The following is a 25,207-nucleotide window of genomic DNA, read 5'->3' as shown; positions in this document are numbered from 1 at the left end:
CACACACCAAAAATGACCAGCAGGGGGCGCTATCATCAACACAAACCGTTTTTGCCTAATAACTCCCACATAATATGGTGCACATTGTTAAACCTTATATCTACGTGTTCCCTGAATTCAGCTGGACTGTGTGATGTAGGCCACGCCCACTTTCTCGCCAGAACTCAATTGGCAAATTCGCCAAATGTCGCAAACCTACTTTTTCGAACTCCTCCCAGGCAATTTCACCAATTTGCACAAAACTTTGCACACAGCATCTGTGGACCCTTCTGACAAAAAGTTATTAAAAGAATTTTGATATGCCAAAGAATACTTAAGTTATTAAATAACAACTTCCTGTGGATTCGTGTCAAAACAGGAAGTGTTGCATATCTCCACATTGGTGTGTCCAAATGACGTGAAACTCAGGATAGTACTTCCCCATGAGCCCCTAAGGCTCTGTGCAAAATCTTGGCCCATGACCACTAGGTGGCGCTATTTAAATTGAAGTATTTTATATCTCGACATTGGTTGGTCGGATTAACACAAAACTTGGTACACTGATTGCCAATGGCCTCCTGAGGACAGCTGACGAAGGTGTTACCGATCTGACACTAGGTGGCGCTCTGGTGGCAATTTCATTTTATAATTGGCACTGTGCCCACACCATAACACTTATGGATATGAAACTGATTGGGGTGGTATAGACTGGCATCTGTAACTCACACACCAAAAATCACCAGCAGGTGGCGCTATTATCAACACAATACCGTTTTTGCCTATCAGTTAAGACATGCGCGCACAATAACGGGGCAATGGGTCCGGGTAAGGAGCACGCCCCGACGGCAGCACGCCCCGACCCGCGTGGCCTGCGAGGGCCCGTTCATCGCTGCTTGCAGCTTTAATTATTATTTTATTCCTTCGTCCAAAATGATCGCATTTTTCACTGCCTGAATGTGAATGAAAAGTCGATTTTATTTGGCAAAGTCATTAGGCTTGGCGAAAAATTTTATAATCTGTTGTTGTTGTGAATGTGCACCACTAGGTGGCGCTATTATCAAGGAAAGTGCGTTTTGGCTAATAACTCCCACATACTTTGTCGCACCTTCGAAAACCTTATATCCACGCGTTCAGTGAATTGTGCTGAATCTCCTGATATAGGCCACGCCCATTTATGCTTTGCGTTTTTTTCACTAGCTCGCGCAATGTCGCAAACCTACTTTTTCGAACTCCTCCCAGGCAATTTCACCGATTTGCACCAAACTTTGCACACAGCATCTGTGGACCCTCCTGACAAAAAGTTATCAAAAGAATTTTGATATTCAAAAAAATAATCAAGTTATTAAAAAACAACTTCCTGCAGATTTCGTTCCAACCAGGAAGTGTTGCATATCTCCACATTGGTTTGTCCAAATGACGTGAAACTCAGGATACTACTTGCTCATGAGGCCCAAAGGCTCTGTGCGAAATTGTGGCCGATGACAACTAGGTGGCGCTATTTAAATTGAAGTATTTTATATCTCGACATCGGTTGGTCGGATGAACACAAAACTTGTTACACTCATTGCCACTGCCCTCCTGATGACAGCTGACAAAGGGGTTAGTGATCTGACACTAGGTGGCGCTCTGGTGGCAGTTTCATTTTATATTTGGCACTGTGCCCACACCATAACACTTATGGATATGAAATTCATAGGGGTGGTATAGACTGGCCCCTGTAACTCACACACCAAAAATGACCAGCAGGTGGCGCTATCATCAACACAAACCATTTTTGCCTAATAACTCCCACATACTTTGTCGCACATTCAAAAACCTTATATCCACACGTTCAGTGAATCTTGCTGAATCTCCTGATATAGGCCACGCCCATTTGCGCCTAGCGTTTTTTTTCGCTAGCTCGCGAAATGTCACAAACCTACTTTTTCGAACTCCTCCCAGGCAATTTCACCGATTTTCACCAAACTTTGCACACAGCATCAGTGGACCCTTCTGACAAAAAGTTATTAAAAGAATTTTGATACGCCAAAGAATACTCAAGTTATTAAATAACAACTTCCTGTGGATTCGGGTCAAAACAGGAAGTGTTGCATATCTCCACATTGGTGTGTCCAAATGACATGAAACTGAGGACACTACTTCCACATGAGCCCCTAAGGCTCTGTGCAAAATCTTGACCCATGACCACTAGGTGGCGCTATTTAAATTGAAGTATTTTATATCTCGACGTCAGTTGGTCGACTTAACACGAAACTTGGTACACTGATTGCCAATGGCCTCCTGAGGATAGCTGACGAAGGTGTTACCGATCTGACACTAGGTGGCGCTCTGGTGGCAGTTTCATTTTATAATTGGCACTGTGCCCACACCATAACACTTATGGATATGAAACTGATTGGGCCGGTATAGACTGGCATCTGTAACTCACACACCAAAAATCACCAGCAGGTGGCGCTATTATCAACACATAACCGCTTTTTGGCTATCAGTTAAGACATGCGCGCACAATAACGGGGCAATGGGTCCGGGTAAGGAGCACGCCTCGACAGCAGCACGGCCCGACCCGCGTGGCCTGCGAGGGCCCGTTCATCGCTGCTTGCAGCTTTAATCTATATTGCTTTTTGTGTCCGTGTTCTCCAGCATCTTTTCCATCAGAAGTCAAATGGGGGTAGGTGATGGAAAAGTATTAGTGCCTCTATAGAGCTTGGTTAATCTTTAAGAAATGTAACAACGTACAGGATAAATATACCGTCATTTTTTAAAACACAAAGGTTTAAATGAGCCGTAAACCTTTGTGCTAACACTGTTTTGAGTGTTCTGAGTGTTGAGGATGAGTTCAGGAGTCTCACAGCCTGAGGAAGCTGCTCTGTAGTCTGGTGCTACGGCAGCAGATACTTCTGTATCTCTCGGCAGATGGCAGCAGGGTGAACAGACTGTGGCATGATTACTGACAACAGAGTCCCTGACTGAGCTGAACTTCCAGGACTCTGATCTGTTCACTGGGCTACTGCTTCACCCATGACTAGTGTTTCAGGGTTTAAGGCTCTCCACCATGAATTTGTTCTCTATACCAGTCATGATGAAATAGAACAAAGATGTATATTAAGTACTTCTTGGTTGATAATGAGACACAAAATCTGGACCCAAGCAGCAACAGACACTGCGTGGCAAAACTGTGACAAACACCAAATGTTCTCCTGAGCCGAGACACCTGTCAATCAAGTTAACATGCCCCAAAATGATTTTTTTCTTCAACACAGAGTGAAATGAATCCTGTGTCCATGAGCGGATTATTGATTTATCCCTTGTTACATGCTAAATATTAGTCATGAAAATAACTTTAAAGTGTTTTGTATCAAAGTCTCTTTTCTTTTCGTGTAGAATGTGAGAATATTGTTGATGAGTCATGCTGAACTCAGGGGCATTACACACATTTATCCAATCAAATGTGATTTGATATGACAAGCTTCACACTTGACCTGTAGCTCATGGGTAGCTACTGGAGCAGTTCTTAATAGGAGGTGTGTGTTTGGATATCAACAAGCAAAAACTTTCAAGTTTTCAAAGAATGAAATCTAACTTATTCATTTCCCCGATCCTCCTCCTCCTCCTCCTCCTCCTCCTCCTCCTCCTCCTCCTCCTCCCAACCTAACAAGCAGATGAGGGAGGTGTGTGTGGAGATCAGTCCTCTGTTTAGCACCATATCTCCCCCTATCTCACACCGGCTTTTGAGTGATCCAGTCACATTTAAGGTTCAAGATTAGCGGTTCCTTTAACTGTCATTCTACAACACAGGTTGTACGATGAAGTAAGCTGTAGTCCCTTCATGCTTCTGTTTTTATGGTGGAGTGCTGAGGAAGGGTCTGACATCCTGAGGAGTGAAGCTGCTCTGTAGTCTGGTGATACAGCAGCAGATACTGCTGTATCTTTTGTCAGATGGCAGCAGGGTGAACAGACTGTGGCTGGCAGTGGCTGAACATTAGTGAAGTGAAAACTTCCATTTTACTGACTTTAACATTTTATGGTTCTTTGAAATTGCAAACAAGAAACACACACACACACACACACACACACACACACACTGTCCTTGTTGAGAAAAACAAAACACGATACGTCTAGAGACTTTATAACTTTTAGCCATTGGTTTGCGCAAGTGTCCATTCTACAGTTTGCTGTGTTTCTTAGGGTTTGTGAAGGTATACTTCATTCCTTTCAAAAATCTAAAAGCACAGATATCAGTATTTAATACTCAACACACTGCTGTGTAAGCTGTGTGTGGTACTGCTAATGTAAGCCTTACTGTTGATTGGTTCAGTGATCAGATTGCTCTGGTATCGTGCTCATTGGTGACTTTTTCATCAGGTTGGAGTAACAGTTGTCATATCAGCTTTTTTAGAATCATCTTCCTACAAAGCTGGCCAGCTACCAAGCTACACAGGAAAAATAGCAACAGAGAATGAGCCACAAAACTCGTGACAGACGTGGTTGAGATTCACCCAGCTGCACAGGTTGTTCAGTTGACGTACAGAAAGAACTAGGACCGTCATGACAAACGCTAGCTGCCCCTGCACACTGCTACAGCTTTAAAATAAAGCCCACTTCAGAACATGAACACAACGTCTGAATGAAGTGTAACAAAATGCCATTTCAGTCAAGTCATCACAACAACTGTACTGCAAGACACTGCAGGAGCTGTGTTTTTTCTTCTGGTTTAACTGCTGACTGTAATAAATGCCAAGTTTGCACCCATGGATGGAATCACTTCTTCTTATTGTTGCCCACAAATAGATCCAACACGGTTACCGAAATGACAGAACAGCATGACAGCTGCTGCAGCTCTTCTAATGTCATTGTTTTTCTTCCCCTTCTCCTTCTGAACACCCCGTCAGAGACAACATGGGAGAGACCGTCCAGTACACCTGGGACTCCCAAGATGTCCCTCCGACACAAGAACTCCCTGCCGGCAGGTACTACAACCCTCTGTCTCTCCATCACTTCAGCTTCCTCAAGTTTTAGTGCCCTGGGGCTGTGAATTCTCCGAAAATTCCACAGTGGCACAAAGCACCCGCTCATGCGCATCAAACACACACACACACACACACACACACACGCACTTCCTGTGACAAATTTTATCAACAGCAGAACTAAGGCCTCTTCTGTCTTCCTTTCGGTCCTAATGGCAGATAAACAGAGACATGTTGGGAGCAGCCCTCATGCGTTTGTATCACCTCTACATAGACTACAACTACTTAGTTTCGCCTCAGAGCAAACAGCAAAGACTCTTGCACATATTTGGATTTTTTTTATTGGAGAGCTTTCATAATAGACTGAAACTTGCTTGCTCATGTTGGCTGTATGAACGATATTCCCGACCAGTTCCTTTAAAGCTCAGGAGCTTGTATCACCAGCTCTTCACTAGTTCAGACTTTCCTTGGTTTTTAAAGTAAGTGGAGATTTACTGAATTGCACCACAAAATCTAGTTCTGTTGAGATGAGTTGTTACTAATACACCTAGTCACACTGAATGCTAGCTTGCTAATGTGTGACCAGTTTTGTTTGAGTAAAAGATGCTGTTCATTAAAATAAGTGTTTATTTAGTAGAGATGTGCTATATTTGATTACTTATTAAAAAGGATTAAACAAAAACTGGTTTTCATGCAGAGATTAGTTGTAGTGCATGTAGTAACTGCTGTGTAGCTAACTGAAGCTAACAATTTTAGCACAACATGACCAGGCTAAAGTTGATTAGTTTAGCAAACATTATAGATATAGAAACAGAGGTCATACCTACATTTAAAACATATGGAAGTTAAGTTTAGTATATTCTGTGTCACAGTTGAGTCATGATACAGTTTGTGATGCTACAGGACCTTTTTTAGTACTGAGGTCTGGCTAAGACATTCATTAAGTTTTAAAGATGCAAACCAACTCTGTAAGTCACCTGTCTGAGAGTCCAGAGCTCTTTTTATGCCCCTTTGAAGACATTTATCAACCGAACAATAAAACAAAGATTTGACTTATAAAGTTTACAACTCATCTGCAGACACCAGATGATTAATGACATTTCTTTTTTCTCTCTGTTTTCTTCCTTTCTCTCCAGTGAATGGGTTTCACTCAGGCGGTAGTCCCTTGCATCATGTGGAGCATGCACACAACAGTCTGGTCAGGAAGAGCAGTACAGAGCCACAGGTGAGGCCGTCTGACTGTTCTCATTCTTATTCCTCGACAACATGACACACACCCACCGCAGGCTGAAACTCTGGCTGAAAGAGGATAACGTTTCCATTGAGCCGTGTTAATGCCACACTACCTTTATTACCTTTGTCACTGTAAACATTATTTACATTTCATAAACCTAGATAACCCCTGATGCCATCAAACTAACAGCAGAATGTGAGAGAGAAAACCGAGGAGAGCTTGACTGACAGACGTCTAATGAGGCAGGTTAAGTGAAAACACCTGTGAGGAACATGGCGATTTGACCATGGTCATAGAGTACTTCTCATTTCTCTTACGAACCGGAAGTCATTCCTGTCCACCATCTTGCAGGCCGTCCCAGTTCCCTTTTTTTTCTGCTCCGAGGAGCGAGGACCGATCTCTGAGGAGCGATGAGCGAGGACACACAGGAGCAGCCTTCACAGAAGCCTTTTACTGGCCGACACGCCCCCTTAGTTATTGATTGGACGCTGCAGCGGCTCAGACTTATCTGATAGGTCACAACATGACTGGAGTTTCATACCAGAGTGAAGACAGATAACAGATTCAACTCAAGTATATTTAGTTTGTTTTCTGATTCAGCGGCGAGTTACAATGTGTCAGCCTGACTGTAGGAGAACAAAAGGACCACAAACAACTTTCTACTTTTATTACAAACATTTTTCTTTTCATGGTCTGTTTTAAACACATGAGGCTGATCATTCCTGAGCGTCAGCTTTCATATGTTACATCATTTCAGTTTTCCCTCAAACATGTAGCCTAAAGATAGTTTTCAGTGTTCAAAAGACACCATAATCACATTCTGAGTTATTAAATGATGATTTCACAATCAGAATATCACTAAATACAGACGCAGATAATGATTCAATATATAAACACATTGTGTGAGTTGAAATGATTCCTGTGCCTCCAAGCAGCACACAGTACACAGTGTAAATACACAGTACACAGTATAAATACACAGTACACAAATACACAGTACACAGTATAAATACAGACCGCTTGTTCTTCATGCACAGCTGTTTGTTAAACAGGTAACAGACAGAAAATCACAGCCACAGTTTGAACTTTAAGGTTGTGGGTTCACACAAGGAGCGTCACATCCCGACATGTCCAATGAGACAAAACTGTGAGAATGAAACAGGAACTGAACTCACACAAACCACAAAACCAGACAGCAAAGCGGGAAACAGATCCAGCTGTTTCTGAGTTTCTCCAGAAATCAGCCTTTGAGTGAGCATCCAGCAAAACTGTTTGCCGTCCGCCTCAAAGATATTTAAACAGGTATAAAGAACAGGATTGGTAATTATGTAGGACACAGACAACAGCCGAAATAAATAAAGTTCATCACAGTCTAATTTCCAAGTGTAGGTCTAAACTATATTCACTATAACTTTAATCATGTAAATGTCTGTACTGATTACATGTTGTGATTAATATCAGATGAGCTGCTGGTGGGTGAAATAATACATGTCATTAATGAGGAAAACATTACCTGCACTATAAGAAACCATATGAGTGCGTCTCCGTTAACAGAGCTGTGCACAATCACGCATGTGGCACTTTAACTTTATTGATTATTTAAATCTCTCGACAAGTTTTAGTTCTGTGTTATAATTTAAATATATTTAGATAATTGCATTTTTGGCATAAATTCATCTGACGTCTCTACAGCAGTAAAAGCTGACTGACAGCTGATCCAGCTGTGATCAGCTGCAGCCGTCATCAGAAACGGACGTCGCTTCACGTGACGCTGCAGAGGAAAGGACCTCTCATTTGTCTTAAAACAGATTTCCCTCTGCCCTCTCTCCTCCCGTGGTTTCCTCGCGTCTCTCCCTGAATCCTCAGCAGGCGGGACTAAGCTGAAGGAAAGGATGCAAGTGAGGGAAACATGGAAACAATTTAGGTGAAATGAGAGGCACCCAGTGTGTAGAGAGACAGGAAGCAGAGGGGAGAGAGCGAGGGATGACATGAAACAAATGTCTACCGGCCACAATCAAACCATTTTACCTTTGTGGTTAAAAGTCACTGAAGTTATATATTGATTAAAAACTGAACTAAAATACAACTGAAGAAGACACAAAATAACCCTGCTGTTCTTTGCTTCAAATTATGACATGAAATCTTTGGTTGCTAATCTGATCACAAAGAACAATTAATTCATCATTATATCTTCACTTTATGTAGTAGGTTGCTCAGCGTGCTCTGAAATGGCAGTTAGCAGTCACATTTTAAAGACTTTGATATCAGAATGAACGAATCGCACTGCCAGGTGAAAACAAACCTTTAAACCTTTAATGTGGAAATCGGGAGGTCCTGCAACAAAGAGGGGGCGCTGTTTCCACAGTTCACATCAACAGTCTCTGAAGCACACCGGACAACACTGGGTGCTCGCTGTCCAAACTAAAGACAACTCAAACTGTCATGACACACACAGATTTATTCAGAATAATCACTCAGAATCAGTCGGGGAGGCGTTCAGAAACAGCTGTTTATGGTCTGTAGCTCTCTCTCTCTCTCTCTCCCCCTCTCTCCCTCTCTGTGACTGTCCCTTTACCTCCCTGTTGTTTCTCTCCTGTCTGTGGATTGCTATAATGGGGGGGGGGGGGGGGGGATTAAATTAGGGCCAAAAGTTTGATTAACAAGAGCAAAAACAAGAAACAGAACTAGGTGACAGGTTCTGTCTGTCTGTCTGTCTGTCAAACTCCTCCACTCTGTCTCAGTACAGACAGCACTGACCTACACATGCACCCCCTGAATTAGCCAAACTCATTCCATCATTTCACAGCACAGCTCCAACTAGCTTGTGGCGCTTACAGTAATCATATGCCAAAGTATTCAGACAGCAAAAAGCATTAAACCACTGCCAGCAAAGCTTATGTGACATGCACAATAGTCAGGCATCACTGTGTAACCTGACCTCTCTCTCTCTCTCTCTCTCTCTCTCTCTCTCTCTCTCTTTTAAAGGAGACCTATTGTGCTTTTTGTTTTTTTAGAAACTCAACACATTTTGGTCTGAAACAAAAGTTTTAAAGCTGCAATAATCTCTTTTTGTTGCACTTTTAATCACACACGTCTGACACGTTGTGGCCCTCTAAAGTTGATTTGGCTATGTTATCATATAGAGATGTTCTCATGCCATTTTTTTCCTTCTTGATACTAATTCGATACCTGGGCTTTGGATATTGGCCGATACCAAGTACCGATCCAATACCAGTGCGTGAAATCTGGAAATGAGTAACAATTCCTTTAAAAACTGTTAAAGTGCAGCCACTTTTTAAATAGAACAGTTTAAAACAGTAGCGCAACAGCAACTTGGATGAATCCAGGAATAAATAATTCCCTTAAAACTCATGGAACTCGTTTGCAAATGTTGACGGTGATACTGTGTCCACCCAGTGTGCACACTCAGCAAAGACATGGGGCACACGTCAGAGGTCCGACTGTCAGTAGTAAAGCTGACTGCCTGCACGTCTTTCAGCTTACATGAACCGGTTCCCTCACTGTCTCATAAAGTTTGGGGAGAGCAGTTTGTCGTGCTCTTTTGCGTGATGCGTCTTCTGGTGTTGAAATTGGCAACTCGTGCCACCCCTCCAAATTACAGCCTGGCATACTGAACGTGTTGCTGTTTTACTGGTGGGGTTATCCTGAGTCAAATATGGCCAAATAGCTGACATGTCGCTAGCTCCAACTGACCGGTGTGTAACGTTAAGCAGAGCTAACGGAGCTAACTGGGAAGTAGCAGGATTTCTGTTTCTAAATGACATGGTATCGGATCGGTGCATAGACTCACGTACTTGCTGATACCGATACCTGCATTTTCGGCAGTATCGGTGGCATTTCCAATACTGGTATCAGAATCAGAACAACTGTAGTTTGAAAATACAGACATAAAACAGTATTAGCAATCAATTGCAGTCTTGTTCCCGGTCACATGACGAATTTGGGTTTTGGTATTTGGGCATGCACGGTCCATTTATTCAAGATTGTTACTAAACCCAGCTGCCTGCTGCTGCTGGACACAAAGTTAATGAGAGCTGTAAGAGAGAGCTGAAACAGTAAAGTTTTGACAGCAGCCCTACAACAAAACAATGGGCTAAAAGACATTAAAATGCTCTCTGTAGATGAAGATGAACTACACTTTTGAGTCATATTTCTCTGTTGTTTTGTCACTACGAGCTTCCTGTTTCACACTTCTAATCCCTTGCAAAAATAAAACTGGTGATTAGTGCAGCTTTAAGGTTTAATAACCAGCCCTACATCTTAAAGCACCTTTATACAGTCACAATAAATCACAGATAACACACAGCTGGTGTTTGATAATAATAATGATGATGCATGATGTAGTCTCTCCACATTTCAGAAACATCAAACCCCTCTCTCTCTCTTACGCCTCTTATTATTAATGGAGAGGCTGATGGCAGTTAGAGCAGATAAATCCCTCCTACAGTATCTGCTCCCTTGATCATAATTAAGCAGGCAGTCAGGGTGCAGTTATACAGGATCCACCCACCACTTATTCACTCCGTATCCTCATTTACCCCTTTTCTGCATCCTACACACTTTTGCTACAGAGGATTCAAGGTCCTCTCTTTGATATATTTGGTTTTTCAGGGGAGGAAATGTAGAATTTAGATTTCACTTTATATTTATACTTCCTTCCTAATTTCTGTCCTCTTTATAAACTCCCCCGCTGTTGGTTTATCTCAGGACGCTGGAAATTTCTCTATTATAGGCTTAAGTGTTAGAAATCACATACACATACATCCACACTCACACACAAAGAGAGAGAAAGCCAACCATGGTTTGCTTTGCTCTGCAGAACTATCCTCCCTACTCTGCACAGCAACACACACACACACATGCATACACACTGGCAGCAGCAGCAGAAGCAGAGAGAGCAGCAGACAGACGCTAACAGCGCTCGCCAGGAAAACAACTGTGTTTGTGTGTGTGCGAGTGACAGTGTGTGTATGTCGAGCAGTCATGTCCGACACGGAGGACGGAGGTTTTGACGGGGCATCCTTCTTCTCTCTGCAGAGCCCGGGATCAACGTCGCCCACCAGGAAACAGAACAAGGAGACCACGGTCACGGTGAGTGGGGCAACTAACGGGAACTCTTAACTAACAATGAACTCACTCCGGCTCTCTACAGCAGCCCTGAAGGGCCAGATTTGACACCAGCAGATGAGAACTTAAGTATTTCTTTCTCAAGTTGGGAAAGGATAGTTTGGGAAAATGCAATTTCCAGTAGAGCACATATCCTCTGTGGAATTTATTTTTCCAGTTACGTGTTTGCTGGATCAGTCAAGAAACATAAAATATATTAAAACATACATTTGATTCACATGTTGACTAAATACGAGCTGTAAATTTAAACTTCCTTGGTGCGTTCTCTCTTCACTGCTGTGAGGATTGTTTGAGCCTGTTTTCAGTTGCTAGTACACAGATACACAGTGACATCATCCTGATCAGCATCCAGATGATTTCTCTCTGTTGTCAGGTGGTCGCATCCTGTCGGGCCTCATGCTTGGTAAATAATAGAGTTGCTGCTGCTCCTGTGAGAATATGAATTTCTCTCTGACTTTCATATTTTTTTCTTACTGTATGTACCGGCTTCCATAGCAACCAGGGTGATGCTATTGATAAGCAGATGGTTGTAACAGGAAACATGAGAGACGGAGGGGAGAGGAGAGACTTTGTACCAATGTAACTGAAATTCTCAGTATTCTTCTAACAATATGTCTTTGATTTCAAACAGTAGAAGACTCTTTTTAGCAGTTTCTCATTTCTAGACATCAGCTGTTCATTTATCTAGAACTGTCTCTGACAGATATTAGCCCCGTCAGCTAGCTAACATTAATGCTGTTAGTTGGTTTTGAAACCAACTAGTCAATCCACAGTTCAAAGTGATAGATGAGGTGCTTTCGGTATGAATAAATGAGCAGGCATACTGTCAGATAATTCAAAGAAACGCAGGCTACAAACTAGCAGTAAGCTAACGTCATACACAAACACAGCTCACTACTTCTCTGCTCTGCTCGTGTGTGTTGAATTCTTTTGGTTAATTCAGCCGTCAGTCCACAGTTACTACATTTAGCCAGGACTGCCATTCTTACTGTTCATGAAACACTGACTGCTCTCGGCGCTGTGCAGCTCCATACCCTCCGACAGAAAACTGCTCTGAATAACTAAACATTATATTTCAAAAGTGCTCCGAGCGGTCCAGTTTGTGCCAAAGTGAGCTCTTTGAACGCACCCCATGTCTCCTGCTGACTGACTGAAAATACAGATTATTTTTCATCTTTGTGGCTACATACATGATGTAAAGCTTTAAAAGAACATTTCTAAAATAACTTGTATCCACGCAAAATAATGAAGTTAGCTAATCACATATCTTTGCCCTGGAGGTAACGCTACGTTACTCGCCTGTGTAGTAGGCTAGTTACCTGGACATGCTAATGTTCGCAGCTTATGTTAAAGTAAATAAATGCACTGTGTCCTTGCAAGCTCACTCTTAAGTTTTTTAGTTTTTAAAGGAAAACAACAGACCCCACCCTCCAAACTCTTCTGACTGCGTGTTCACACCACAGCTCGGCAGTGCCTCGTCACGAGTGTTAAGCTCATATTGGACATTCGCTGTTCGGAGGAGGGGTTAAATGACTGTCAATTGATCGAGGTCAGCAAAGGTCAGGAAAGAAAGTGCTGGGAACAGTGTGTGTGTGTGAATGCAAACAGAGTAAAGCCTTCACTGGAGACTGTTGGAAGTATTGCCCTCATCTTCACCAAAGGAAGCGGGGGTCAGTTTAAAGCCCTGCTAGCTGTCAACCTCTGGACCTCAGTAGCGATTAAAGAGAGAGCCACTCCCTCAAACAAATTATAAGCTTCATAAGCCAAGATAAGGTTGAATTAGAGGCCTTTTTCTTCTTCTTCTATTTGCATTTCAATCTGAATATTGGCTCTGGAAAAGTCATCAGCAGAACTGTATTTGTTGATTTGCTGTGGAAGGAGAGGCTGTGGCATTAGTGCTCTCTGGTGCCACAGAAGTTGTTTAAAATAGAAACAGTGCATCCCTGCTGCAGGCTGTTTACCTCCTGAGGTTAATTGGAATGAATGTGAGAGAGGATAAAGCTCCTTTTGTTTGCCCTGGAGTCTTTGCTAAACCTGGGGTCTGTTTGTATCTCTTAATTGCGAGAATAGTTTCTCTTTGAAACGTGTGGTTTCTTTCTTTTCCTTTTGTTTCTTTATTTCTTTTCTTCTTACCTTGTCCTGAAAAACTGAATGGGCAGCTGAAGAGGTTTTACATTATAAACCACAGTTTTGTTATGCTTTGTTATACCTTGAGGCGTTGACTTGTGCAATCGTATCCAAAGCAGCTGTGACTGCATTTCATGAAGCAGAGAGGTTAGAGGTGAGTGTCTTCTACCTTCCCTCCCACCCTGGATGTTTGAAGGAAAACTATAAAAGCACTGCACCAAGCCCCGGAGCACAGAAAGTACTAGAGTGACATGCATTGCGCATCATCCTATTAAGCGTAACCCCAGAGTAGAACCGAGCATCTCCCACAGAGTCCTGCAGCCAACAGATTCAACATCACTGCTGCTGGGAGAACGAGCAGCAGACAATTAACTGCACTGAGATAATTAGAGGCATTCTTTGGGAATCCATTTCGCTGATTGCTCCGGACCAAAGTAGAAGTTGACAGTGTTGTGGTTGAGAGCTGAGCGATGAATCCCAAAAAGAGTGAGAACCTGAAAAGCGCCGTATTGACAGCAGTGTCCCTGAGGACGGGGTGGACAGAGAACAGTGAATGAACAATGCTGGGTCGATTAGAAATGTCTTCTTTACTTTGGTGTGTTCTCCGAGCTGCTGAGAGGAGCGTGTTGCCAAAGCAACGCAGTGAAGACTACCTTGGATACTAGAGCACGAGTGTGTGTGCGTGCGTGTGTGTGTGCGTGTGTGTGTGTGTGTGTGTGTGTGTGTGTGTGTGTACTCCTATACATTTTCTGTCAACACACTGAGCACTAATAGTGCTGCTGTACAGTACAGTGGCATCAAAGCAAAGTTGTCTGTCATGATGCTATTAACTGCCCCATTAACTGCCCTCCCTGTGGTGCTCTCTCTCTCCCCCTCTCTCCCTCGCTCTCTCAGGTTAACTGTGTGACGTTCCCGGCTCTTGCGTGCATGCCGGAGCAACAGCTGTTGAAGCCGAGCGAATGGAGCTACTGTGACTACTTCTGGGTAACTTCACCTCTACATTTAAGAGGCTATAAATCCTGCTGCCCCTTAGCACAAACCGGCTGTGACTTTACTTCAGGGTTACATCAAGACCAGAACTGTAACACCAAAGAACTGCAACTCTTCTGCTCACGTAACTCATTATCATACACATACCGCTGGAATACATCACGCTTTTGTATAATGTTTCATGAAAGTGTTGTTTTCAATTTTAGCCTATTGCCATTAAAATACATTACAAGTCTCTGTGTAGAAAAAAACAACGTAGACTTGTACTTGCTTAACTTTTTAGGAGGTGACCTCTTAAAAATGTGTGTTTTCTTGTGTACATATATGTATATAGTTCTTTTCTGAATAAGAAAACATCATCCCTAGCGTTGACCATTACAGTTCTAAATCAGGTGCTTTAGTTTCTGCCCTGCATGTAAAGAAAAGTCAAATATCAAGACGAGGACACTTTCTGAGAACATTCTTGAATGTGAATGACTAGAAACCAAAGAGAGAAACACAATCCTTTCATGAAGCCATTCTACCTCTGTTGACGCCACGCTCTCCCCAGAACATCACTAAATGAACATCCCCGAGAGTCCATGTGAGCAAAGACAACATCAGACCCTTTTCATCTTTCAGCATGACTCCATTTTTATGTGGTACTGGCTGAGCTGCACGCTGGGAATCAGCAGTGGCTTTAATAAGGTCCACCAGACAGTGCAGTAGGATGATACATTACATGTAAGTGGCTGCAGCGCAGAGATCCAGCTGGCCTCTGCTGCTCTGTTTGGACATCTTTCACTCCTGCAGTGTAATCTCTACCAGGTGTGGTCAGACACACAGAGGTGACAGTGGAAAGAAAGCATGGCAGGTTTTGGTAAAACAAGTCAGTTTTGACCTCCTGATTTGGGCCTCTTTTCTCAGGACTTTGTTTATCTTGTTTACATGCCACTTTACAACTGCCTTTCTCCATTAATCAGATTTTTTTAAACATAATGTAAACAAGAACCCTATAATCAGGATGAGAGAAGTTGGATAAGCCATAGCTTTAATTCTGAGATTTATATGCAGGAGAAACTAGAGAGGAAACGTGTGGCTGTCACAGCAGTGTAGAGGGATGCACTACAGAGTTTCCCTACATTCAAGATCATTGAATTAAAACTGACTTAAACTTTTGCATAGGATAGTTCACAACAATGACATCTCCTGACAAAGTTGTTGCAGTGAACAGGTTGAGACAGACTGAACATTTTGCACTTCTGTCCAAACACACTCTCCTTCTAGCTCTGTTGAGTTCTCTGCAGAGTCTAGAGGGAAATATGTCTCTTTAGCTGCTAAACGCTTCACTATGTTCACCAGGCAGTCGCTCACTTTGTCTGAAGTCATTTGGTGTGGACAGGTAGTGTTCAGTGGATTTATCACAGCCTGCAGCTGCTGCACAGGGTTAATGAGAGTGCTGAGGCTTAACCACATTAGTAGAGTTGTGGACCGTCAAAACCAAAACAATGAGCTGAACAAAGCTAAAACGCTCCATAGACCTAGAGAAAAATGCAGACTTGGGTTAAAGATCTGTGAAGGTTTATTGCTACAAGCAAAACCTCTCACAATACACACATGAACAGGCAGCTACAGTGCAGGTAAACACTGACTGATGCTGACCCTTTAAACAAGCAATGCATTGTTAAAATTGTCGAGTATAAATTTGATATAAACTTATTGATTATTTCATCATTCACTCAAGCCATCTACATCATATCCATCAGATCAGAGGTGTTGCTTCAGTTAATGCAGCCTTAATCTGATGGTGCTGCTCTGAATGTGAGGCGGCATGCAGGAGGCACTCAGCTAGTTGTTGTTGTTGTGTGATGTTCTCATGTTTGTTGCTAAGTGTCTGTTTGTTCAGTGTGTTTCTCGTGTGCTTCCTGTGTTTATCTTGTAGAGTGATAAGAGGGACACCCAGGGCAATGGCTGCATCACAGGATTCGAGGTCTTGCTGCAGAAACAGCTGAAGGGGAAACAGATGCAGAAAGAGATGGCCGAGTTCATACGAGAAAGGTATCAGCTTTTTTCATCAGCCATCTCCCCCTCTTCATTTTTTCACACTTCATCTTGGGTAACCATGAACACCATACAGTTGTCATTAAAACAAGCCATTTCCCCCTTTTTTCTGCTCATTCATGTACATCACTGTGTTGCACAACGCAGAAAACGCACATGGAAACAGTCAGATTGCGTAAAGGCTGTGTGGTAATGAAACTCTCTACTTCCCTCTCAGGATAAAGATAGAAGAGGAGTACGCCAAGAATCTCTCCAAGCTCTCCCAGATCCCTCTAGGGAGCCAGGAAGAAGGGTGAGTGACCTTCCTCCTTGAAGGATTTTCAGGAGGACGACAGCCCTCTCATTGTAGAGTAGCCTGTCACACACATGGCGGCTGCACGGAAGATGTGAATCAATATTCAAAAAAATGACACGTCAACACTTGGACAAGAAGTCTTTCCACTATGCAGCCTCTTTGGGAATGAGGCTGTAAATTATGTGTTTTGGGGGCTGCTTCCTCCGCAGTAGGTCTTGTAATAATATTAAAGTGATACTTTATTGCACCATAGAGGGCATATTTGTTACCAGTGAGGTCAAAGGTCACGGTCAGCTGCAGAGCCGCAGCCATGAAGCTGGTAGAGATTCAGTGTCAGATGATTGACAATCTGGGGAAATATATAAATGACCAAAACGAAACATTGCTTTGAAATAGAGTAATGAGAAACATGAGAGTGTGCTGCAACGAGTAGTTGATTCATCAGTTTGTCGAAAAAAAGATACATTTAAGTAATTTATCAAGCAAAAGTGTCAAAAATTCACTGGACCAGCCTCTTAAATGTGAGAACTTCCTGCTCTTCTGTGTTCTGTTGTTGTAAACTGAATTTTAAAGAGACTCTGGGAACTTGTGATGGGCATTTACACTTGTTTTTGGACCGTTTATCAATTAAACAATTAATCTGAAAATAAAGCTGAAAGATTCATCAATCATTCAAAGCTATTTACAGAGTTAGTTGTGACCCTCGTTCAAGTGTACAGTATCATAAAGCTGCTTCTGTCCATTTACCATTCAAGATTAATTTGTGATTTTATAACACAAGACTATATATCAATGCTCCACCTGTAGTTCCCTATGCTGCACACAGGGAAAAACCCAAACCTATTAAACTAATAAATGAATAAACTTGGTGGAGTGTTGATTGAATTACAGTAGCATCATAAATTCTGTAATAGAGGCACAAATAAGAGAACATGATAAATGTAGTTAACAAAGGCTCCAGCAGATGTTGGGGTCAGATGTACTCTTGGTCCCTCAGATCGTGTCTGTGGAAACTTCACAGCTGTAACTGGCCGGTCGCCACTTCCTAGTGTGCTAACATGAGAGCATATTGTTTGGAGCAATGACACAGAATTTTCTACTTTGAATAATAGTCTGACTTGTGTCAGTCTGTCTCGATGGTATTGTTAACAGCGTGGCTGACTGCTGTTGTCGTACAGTAGCTGTAGCCACTGGCTGTTTTTGGTTGCTACAACAAGCTCTCACAAGAGTGAGAAGAGCTAAGCTGACTTGAGTTTTGTAGTGAAACCCGCTAATATATTCAAGTTGAGGCTATCATCACGAGAGAACCTGATTTAGAGGCTGGAGGCTGATGTGAGCAGAACGTTTGCTTACATTAGCAGATTAAGCGACCATAACGACTGGTCAACTAATCCTGTAACAGTGTGTTCAACTCAGCAAAATGTGCTTCTGCTCATGAATTCAACTTTTATTTATAAGAGGATTAAGTTGTTATTTTGTCTGTTAGATGTTACATGATCTCTGTTTTGAGTGACTCTGGCCGGTGAATATAAATGCTTATGTGGAATTAGCGGGCCAATTAGCCAGTCAGGCAGACAGGACCTCAGTGAGCGAGCCAGCCAACCAGGCGAGACGTCCCGGTGTGAGTCTGGGTCTGGAGGCTCTGTCAGAGATGCTGTGAAACAGTATGGCCTTCCTGTAAATCACTGCATGCTTTGATCTCTGTCCTGCAGCATACTCCAGCTATTACTGTAAGAGAGAGCAGAGGAGCGGGTGGAGGGCGGAGAGGAGGTACAGAGGTAAAGGAGGGGGGTGAGAGTTGGGACAGGGGCAGTGAGATTTAAGGAGGCAGACATTTAGTTGTGTGTGTGTTGAGGGTTGTAGGGAATGCAGGGAAACCCTGCAGGGAGACAGAGTTTGCAGCCACTCCTCTTTTCTCCAGTTTGACAGCTGAGGGAATATCATGCTGAGGGCGAGTCTTTGTCTGATTCTCCCAGGGAACACAGGAACATGGAAAGTAAACTAACAGGAAGCTGAGAGGGGCCCTGTTGGCTAAAGACACCCACAAAGAGAAGAAGCTGTGATTTGTACGGACAGGGCATCATTATTAAACTCATCTTTATTAAGAGATTCCTCGTGGACACAGGCAGAGTGCATAGCAACCTGACAGACAGTCAGTCCAGCATCACAGCTCTAACATAACTTTCAGAAAGAAGAAGATCGTATTCGGTCATTTTAATTGAACATTATCATCATTATGTTATTCTTGCTGTATTGTGTGAGCTGTAATTTGATGGCACTAAACATAAATCTTGCCAAGTCAATTGATATTCTATGGATATTAAATCATAGCTAAAATACGTTGTGTTCATTGATTAATCACTGCTTTCATCGTTGATGATACAGCATGACAAGCTAGCAAGCTAGTTTTTTTCCCCTGGTACGGAGAATGCTTTGAGTACGCTGAAAATCATCTGGCCAATCTCATGTGGCCAACTGCAGACAGACCGTGGACACTGTGTCACAGGAAGTAAGCATAAAAACAAACGAGCTAACCAATCAAAACATGCCAAAAATGTTCCTGTGTAAGTGAAAAGTTTGACGGCGTATTTAGCTAACTTTGGTAGCATGCTAGCTCTGTAACATACAGAGCGCATACACAACTTTATAGTCATACGTTAACAAAATATTCCACAAACCGAGCTGCACACCTGGTGGGCCGGCCTTTTGTTAGCGGTGGTGTTTCTGTCCATCTGTACAGAAGTTCAGTTTCTTGTGTTGAGCACTAGGGCTGCAGGCTAATTACAGACATGAAACAGGACTGCGTGGAGACGAGGCGTAAGGTGTTGTGCTGCTACACACTTGGTCTGGTAGCCGATGGCCAGTTTGTTATATCAGCTAATGGTAGCTAGTGTTAGCAAACTGACCTTCTGTTTGCTTACTGCGACTCCTCTCTACTTCGGCTGTTGTGGTGTGACATTCTGAATTCATAAAACTTTACACAGGCTCTCTTTACCCTCCTACAAATGATGAGTACACTTTATTTCAGATTCAAAACTTTTACATCAGACCAACAAAGTGGGCGAACCCTGGTGCAAGTGAGACAGCGTGAAAACAAAGTTTAGCTAAGCTTACCCTCCCCTGCACTGTTTACATGTATTAAAGATAATGCTCTTCATATTAGCATGGTCATAGAGGCTACAGTGGGTTGGAATCGTCCCATATAGAATCCAGATTATGCCAGCCGGCTCAGTCTGCCCACACCCAGAAAAGTGCAGCACAATACTTTCATTATTGTGTCCCTCAGGCCAGCTCTGTTGTCAGACAGGACAATCACTGTTTTGTTGGTCAGTTCCTACTCTCTGACCGACCGCAGCCTAGAACCAGCGGTCTATTTATTCCTGAATTTACCATTTGTTTGGTAGAGATGTGGCTGTGAGGCGTGTGACCACTTTATATTGCCTCCAATCATGCACTTTATCGGTTCTGTTGAATGGAGGAAGTACATGGCAGGAGATTAGTTCTCACTGAGATTTATGATTTAGTTGATTTTCTGTAAATGCTTTTCACACTCAGCAGGTTACATCTGGCACACCTCCACAGTGTCAGAGTGGTGCAACTATTGCAGCTTTGAGTAATGAGGTATAAACAAACAGCTATCTTTGCTCTCGCTCGTGTTTTTAAGGTGGACACGCATGAGCTTTCGGTCTGGTCTGGCTCAAGTTAATCATACCAAAGACACCGTGAAAAAGCCTCTCCACGTGCTTAAAATATTAAAACAACATGTTTGGGCGGCACATAACACAGTCAGGAGCAGCGTTCACCAGCAGAGTGTCAGTGAAGGAGAGAAAAGATTTGATTTGATGAGAAGAACAGCAGAATGGGATTACTTAAACATGTTTTATGTCTTCAGTGGTTACATTTTCTGTTCACACCCACTAGAGCAGGAGGAGGTCATCATTAAAAAAATGATATTTTGCGTGGGAGCCAGAGGAGTTACTTTAAATTTTAGCTTCAGACAAAAAAATTTGGCATTGAAAACTGAACGGAAGAAGGAAACACACAAAAAGTTCTGTTGGCGATGAAAACAAGTTCCACTGAAAAGTAAAACACAAAAATTTAAAATCATTTCATTTTATTTTGATATTTTTTGGACTCTGATGGGTTTTTATTTTATGTCTGCAGTGTTGCCAACTGTTTTCCAATGAAAGTAGCTAGCACTAGCTCCAGATGATGTCATACGCTCATTAAGATACTGATGACATCATTACATACTCATTTGCATAAAGCTTAGTGGTTGTGTCGGTTGCAGAGAGGGATCACTCGACTGAAGTAAAAGTTTGAAGTAAAAAAAAATCTACAAAGAGGGAAAAGATCAGACAAAGGTTTCCATATTTAAAGGCTCAGTTACAGAGAACGTTTCAGAGCGAGAGCAACAACTGAACCTCCGCTCCTGCAGCGAGCAGTGACCTCCTCCCTGCCCCACACGCTACACCACTGCTGCCCAAAGTGAGGCCTGCAGGCCAGAGTTGGCCCACTGTAAGGTTCAGTTTGGCCCTCCAGGTGGTTCTAATGAAATAAGAATATTAGTAATATTTAAGTTAAAATAATGTTTTTATGCTGTTTCATTTTCATGTAAGTTAAAAATGTTCTTTAAATGTATAGGATCATTAATTCTTGATTATTCATAATCACACAGTGCGCAGGAAGTCAGTAAATCAAGGAAACTTGGAATCCCAGCACCATTTTGCATCCTAACAATACAATACAACACAACACCATTAATTTTTCAGTTTTGGCCCTCCAAGTGAAAAAGTTTGAGCGTCCCTGCACTCAGCGGCAGGAGGAGAGGGAGAGACTCTGGTGCTGCTGACAGAGAAGCCGTGAACTGCTCTATCTGCTTACTCTGAGCTGCATGCATGGGAATGAATTACAATATAATAGATTTAAATATATTTCTCACCTTTTCCCTGATGCTCACAGTAAGTCGCCAGTCGTTTTTTTTATAACTTTTAAGTTGTGAAGACGGTCTGAGAAGTCTCTAAATCGAGCCACAAAGACGCCACGATGGCAACACTGTGTGTCTGTCTCTTCTTCAGTTGTTTTTTATAGGTCACTGGTTTTTAGTTTAAACTTTCTGTCATCGTTTTGGCGCGAAGAGGAGCGTTTGAGGGGAGGAGCAGGGAGAGATTTACATATGATCTGCCTCCAGTCTTATATGAATGCATATGTAATTCATCTGATTGTCCTTATTGTGCCGTGTGCGTCACTGTTCTGAGACTTGGGGAAAAATGGACCTAAATTTGTGAACATGTATTAAAAAAAATAAGGTTTGTGAATGTGTGACAGGTAGAAAATATATTTATGTATTTGCAGCTATGTCAAAAATCAAGAATAACACATATTCATGCAAAAATGATTTCAACAGTGTTGTGAATATCTGTGTTTAGATTCAAAGCAGGAAACTGTGATTGAAGATGGACTGTACACTCAGCTACGTTAGGCGTGTGACGCTGAAGTCGACCCGTTTTGATGCCAGAGTGTTGCAGGTGCCGGACTTTACTCGGACAGTGTCAGGAATGTTTTAGATGTCAGTCAGAGGGAATTCCACACATGTCTTCCATTCACAGCGACGCTTTGAAGTAACCCGCTTACCCATAAAGAGCGTCAGTCCTGGACCCAGAGCCTGGACCCAGAGCCTGGAGGCTGTGACTGCCTGCCTGCCTGCTGCACGATTGTTTAACCGTCCTCAGCTTGAAGAAATATGAAAAAGCTTTCTGCCTCGTTCCATTTCCCGTCAGAGCTAATTATGAATCATTCACTTTCTTTGAATCAAAACAAATGTGTGGCCTGTTAAAAAGACAAGCGTTGTGTGATTGTTACGTAATGTTTATCGGCTAACTTAATTTGAACGTTTATCTGCAAAACAATACGAGCCTTCTCAGTGTTATTGCCCCCAGCTGTGTTGGAAAAGCTGAACTCTGAGCTGAGAGAAGAAGCTGCGCCGTATCTCATGTCCCATACATCCTAATCATCTGCTGAACTGGCTGTGGACCTCAGCTCAGCTCTCTAGATTTACTGGTTGCCTGTGTAATCGTGAACTTTTGCACCGGCTCTGCTGCTGAACCCCATCTGTGTGTGTGTGTGTGTGTGTGTGTGTGTGTGTGTGTGTGCGTGTTCCCCAACACTGTCTGCCCTCCCTGCATGTCTTTATGTAAAAGTGTGTGTGGTCCTTTCTTGTGTAAGATATTAAACACACACACTCTCTCCCTCACCCTCCCTGTTATCTGCTGTCAGGACTCTGGGGGAGGCTTGGGCCCAGTTGAAGAAGAGCCTGGCAGACGAGGCTGAGGTTCACCTAAAGTTCTCCTCAAAGGTAATTCATCACACTTCTCTCCACCTCTAATTAGCTGCTACCTGCTTGATGCCCGTACCTAATGTTCATGCATATCTGTAAGTAGATAACAATGAACACACCAACCACATCACGTGGAGGGTGCTTGTGCTGTGTTTGTGTTGCGGTTCAGACTCTGACTGATCTCAGCGCCACCAAGAACTCCAGTCCTCTCTGTGATTTCCCTCCAGACCCTTATCCTTGTCTTCTTGTGTCTGTATGTTCATGAACTGGAGACATAAAACGTTGTCCAGAGCTTGTTTTGAATGACACAGAAGTGTTACCACAAAAATTGAAACAATCCACCCACACAGCCTCATCCCTTGAGCCACTTTGCATATTATATAGAAAATCCTTAAACCTCAGTGTGTGGGGCCTATTGGAGACATCAGGTAACATGAAGCCAGGGATGATTGTAGCACTAACAATAAACACAAATCATTTCTGGAGCTTCACAATAAAACAGCATTGCAGCATTCTCCTAAAACAACTGAACAAGCTGGAGACTTAAAAAAACATCAAATGTCTCCATACAGCTCGTCCGGTGTAGTCCAAGTCTCCAGAAGCCCCGAGGTTCCTAATTTGATTTGAAAAGATGTTATACACACCCAAAATCTTAACTGTAGCTGCTAAACTAAAAGCAGCCTGTCTGAAATGGGTGCACGAGCTCTGCAGTGTGTTGAGGGTGTAAATAACATCGGGGAGGGAGGATAATGACTGAATTTTCAGTTTTGGGTGAACTGTTCCTTTAATGTGGATTGGGTCACATCAGGACTGGTGGATCTAGTCAGTAAGGTCAGTATCAGCTCTTCTTATATATAATATATATGGTGTGGAGGTTTCCAGCCCCCTCTGGTTGTACAGTATGTGATTCCATGTTGAGTTTGAGCTCTGCAGCCTACAGCACATGACTCACGAGACAGACAGCCTGCCTTCAGATGTAATTACATACAGTGAAGGGCTTCCTGATGACTCTGTGGGCTGAGGCACACACATATGACACTGAGGCTTTGAATCAACATTTATCACCCGCCATCTTTTCACACCACTCTAGTCGTGACTGCCTCTGAATGAGGAAGACTGAAGGCTCCGTCTCAGTCAAAGAACTTTGCTACAAGTTACCTCCTTCACCACTATCTTGGAGGGGAGCTGCTCTTAATTCTAGGGTTGTGAAGAGCTGGATGGGTTTGTCTTGAGAGTAAAGAGAGGGAGGCTGAAAGATGAAGACCAGGATTACAGCTGGACTGATGGAGGAAATGGAGGAGGTGATGTTATCCTCCAGAGATGCACAGATGTGCGGCACAGTTCCAGGTTCTGTAGGAGAAGGAAGGATTTGAGTCGAAATGAACTTTGAACGATGGTTCCCAATGTGAGTGCAGGGGGGAGCTGCAGATCTCATTCATCACTGACAGCTGGGCCACAACAACACATCACTTATTAGCATCAAATAACCAATGAAGGGCTCGCTACTCTTTTTAAAAACAGTATTATCTTGTCACATTGTCAGAGCAGTATGTTTTCATACTGCGTGTCATTTAAAATCAGAAAAAGAGTTCTGATGTTCTGATTGGCTCCAAAAATCAAACCGTTTCTGGTCTGAGCTCGCTCAGTGTGAGAGGATGATGACATCATGTAGAAAGAAACTGCAGGGCGTGGAGCTAATTATGGTTTTTGGATAATTAAATCAGATGGATAAAGGGGGATTAAAGTGATTTCCCTTTTTTGATTGATAGCTTTATCATTGCTGAAACTTGCATAGTATAATTGTCTTTGTGACTTGCTGCTGGTGACAGAAATCATTTTACTCCAACTCCACTTTATATGCATGAAGAGTGACTGTATCTGCATCTGGATTCATATTGTAGTTCAACACTTAAAGCTGCCTGACAGACAGATTCTTTTCAGTTATCAGGAATCTGAAAGTAATCAAAAGTTGTGCATGTTTTCAGCCAGTGAACACAATGCATCATCACTGAGTGACACCAAATTGAAATGCAGCTGTATGCTGTACCTAATCTTTCCTGTTTCTATCCTACCACAGCCTGATTTGAGGAAAT

At 42.7% G+C, this 25,207-nt stretch overlaps 1 protein-coding gene across 1 annotated transcript in view; it reads left to right on the top strand.

The window, feature by feature from the left end:
- Positions 1–25,207, top strand: part of gas7b (growth arrest-specific 7b) — a 77,039-nt gene that overhangs the window by 37,512 nt on the left and 14,320 nt on the right. Inside the window, exons 3-9 of the mRNA XM_073488981.1 lie at positions 4,869–4,946; positions 6,080–6,168; positions 11,236–11,289; positions 14,347–14,436; positions 16,364–16,479; positions 16,700–16,774; positions 23,054–23,132. Coding sequence (XP_073345082.1) covers positions 4,869–4,946; positions 6,080–6,168; positions 11,236–11,289; positions 14,347–14,436; positions 16,364–16,479; positions 16,700–16,774; positions 23,054–23,132 — 581 coding nt within the window. The remainder of the gene's footprint in view (positions 1–4,868; positions 4,947–6,079; positions 6,169–11,235; positions 11,290–14,346; positions 14,437–16,363; positions 16,480–16,699; positions 16,775–23,053; positions 23,133–25,207) is intronic.

Source organism: Pagrus major, chromosome 20 (assembly GCF_040436345.1).
Source record: "Pagrus major chromosome 20, Pma_NU_1.0".
NCBI lineage: Eukaryota > Metazoa > Chordata > Actinopteri > Spariformes > Sparidae > Pagrus > Pagrus major.
This window is presented reverse-complemented; position numbering and strand designations above follow the sequence as displayed.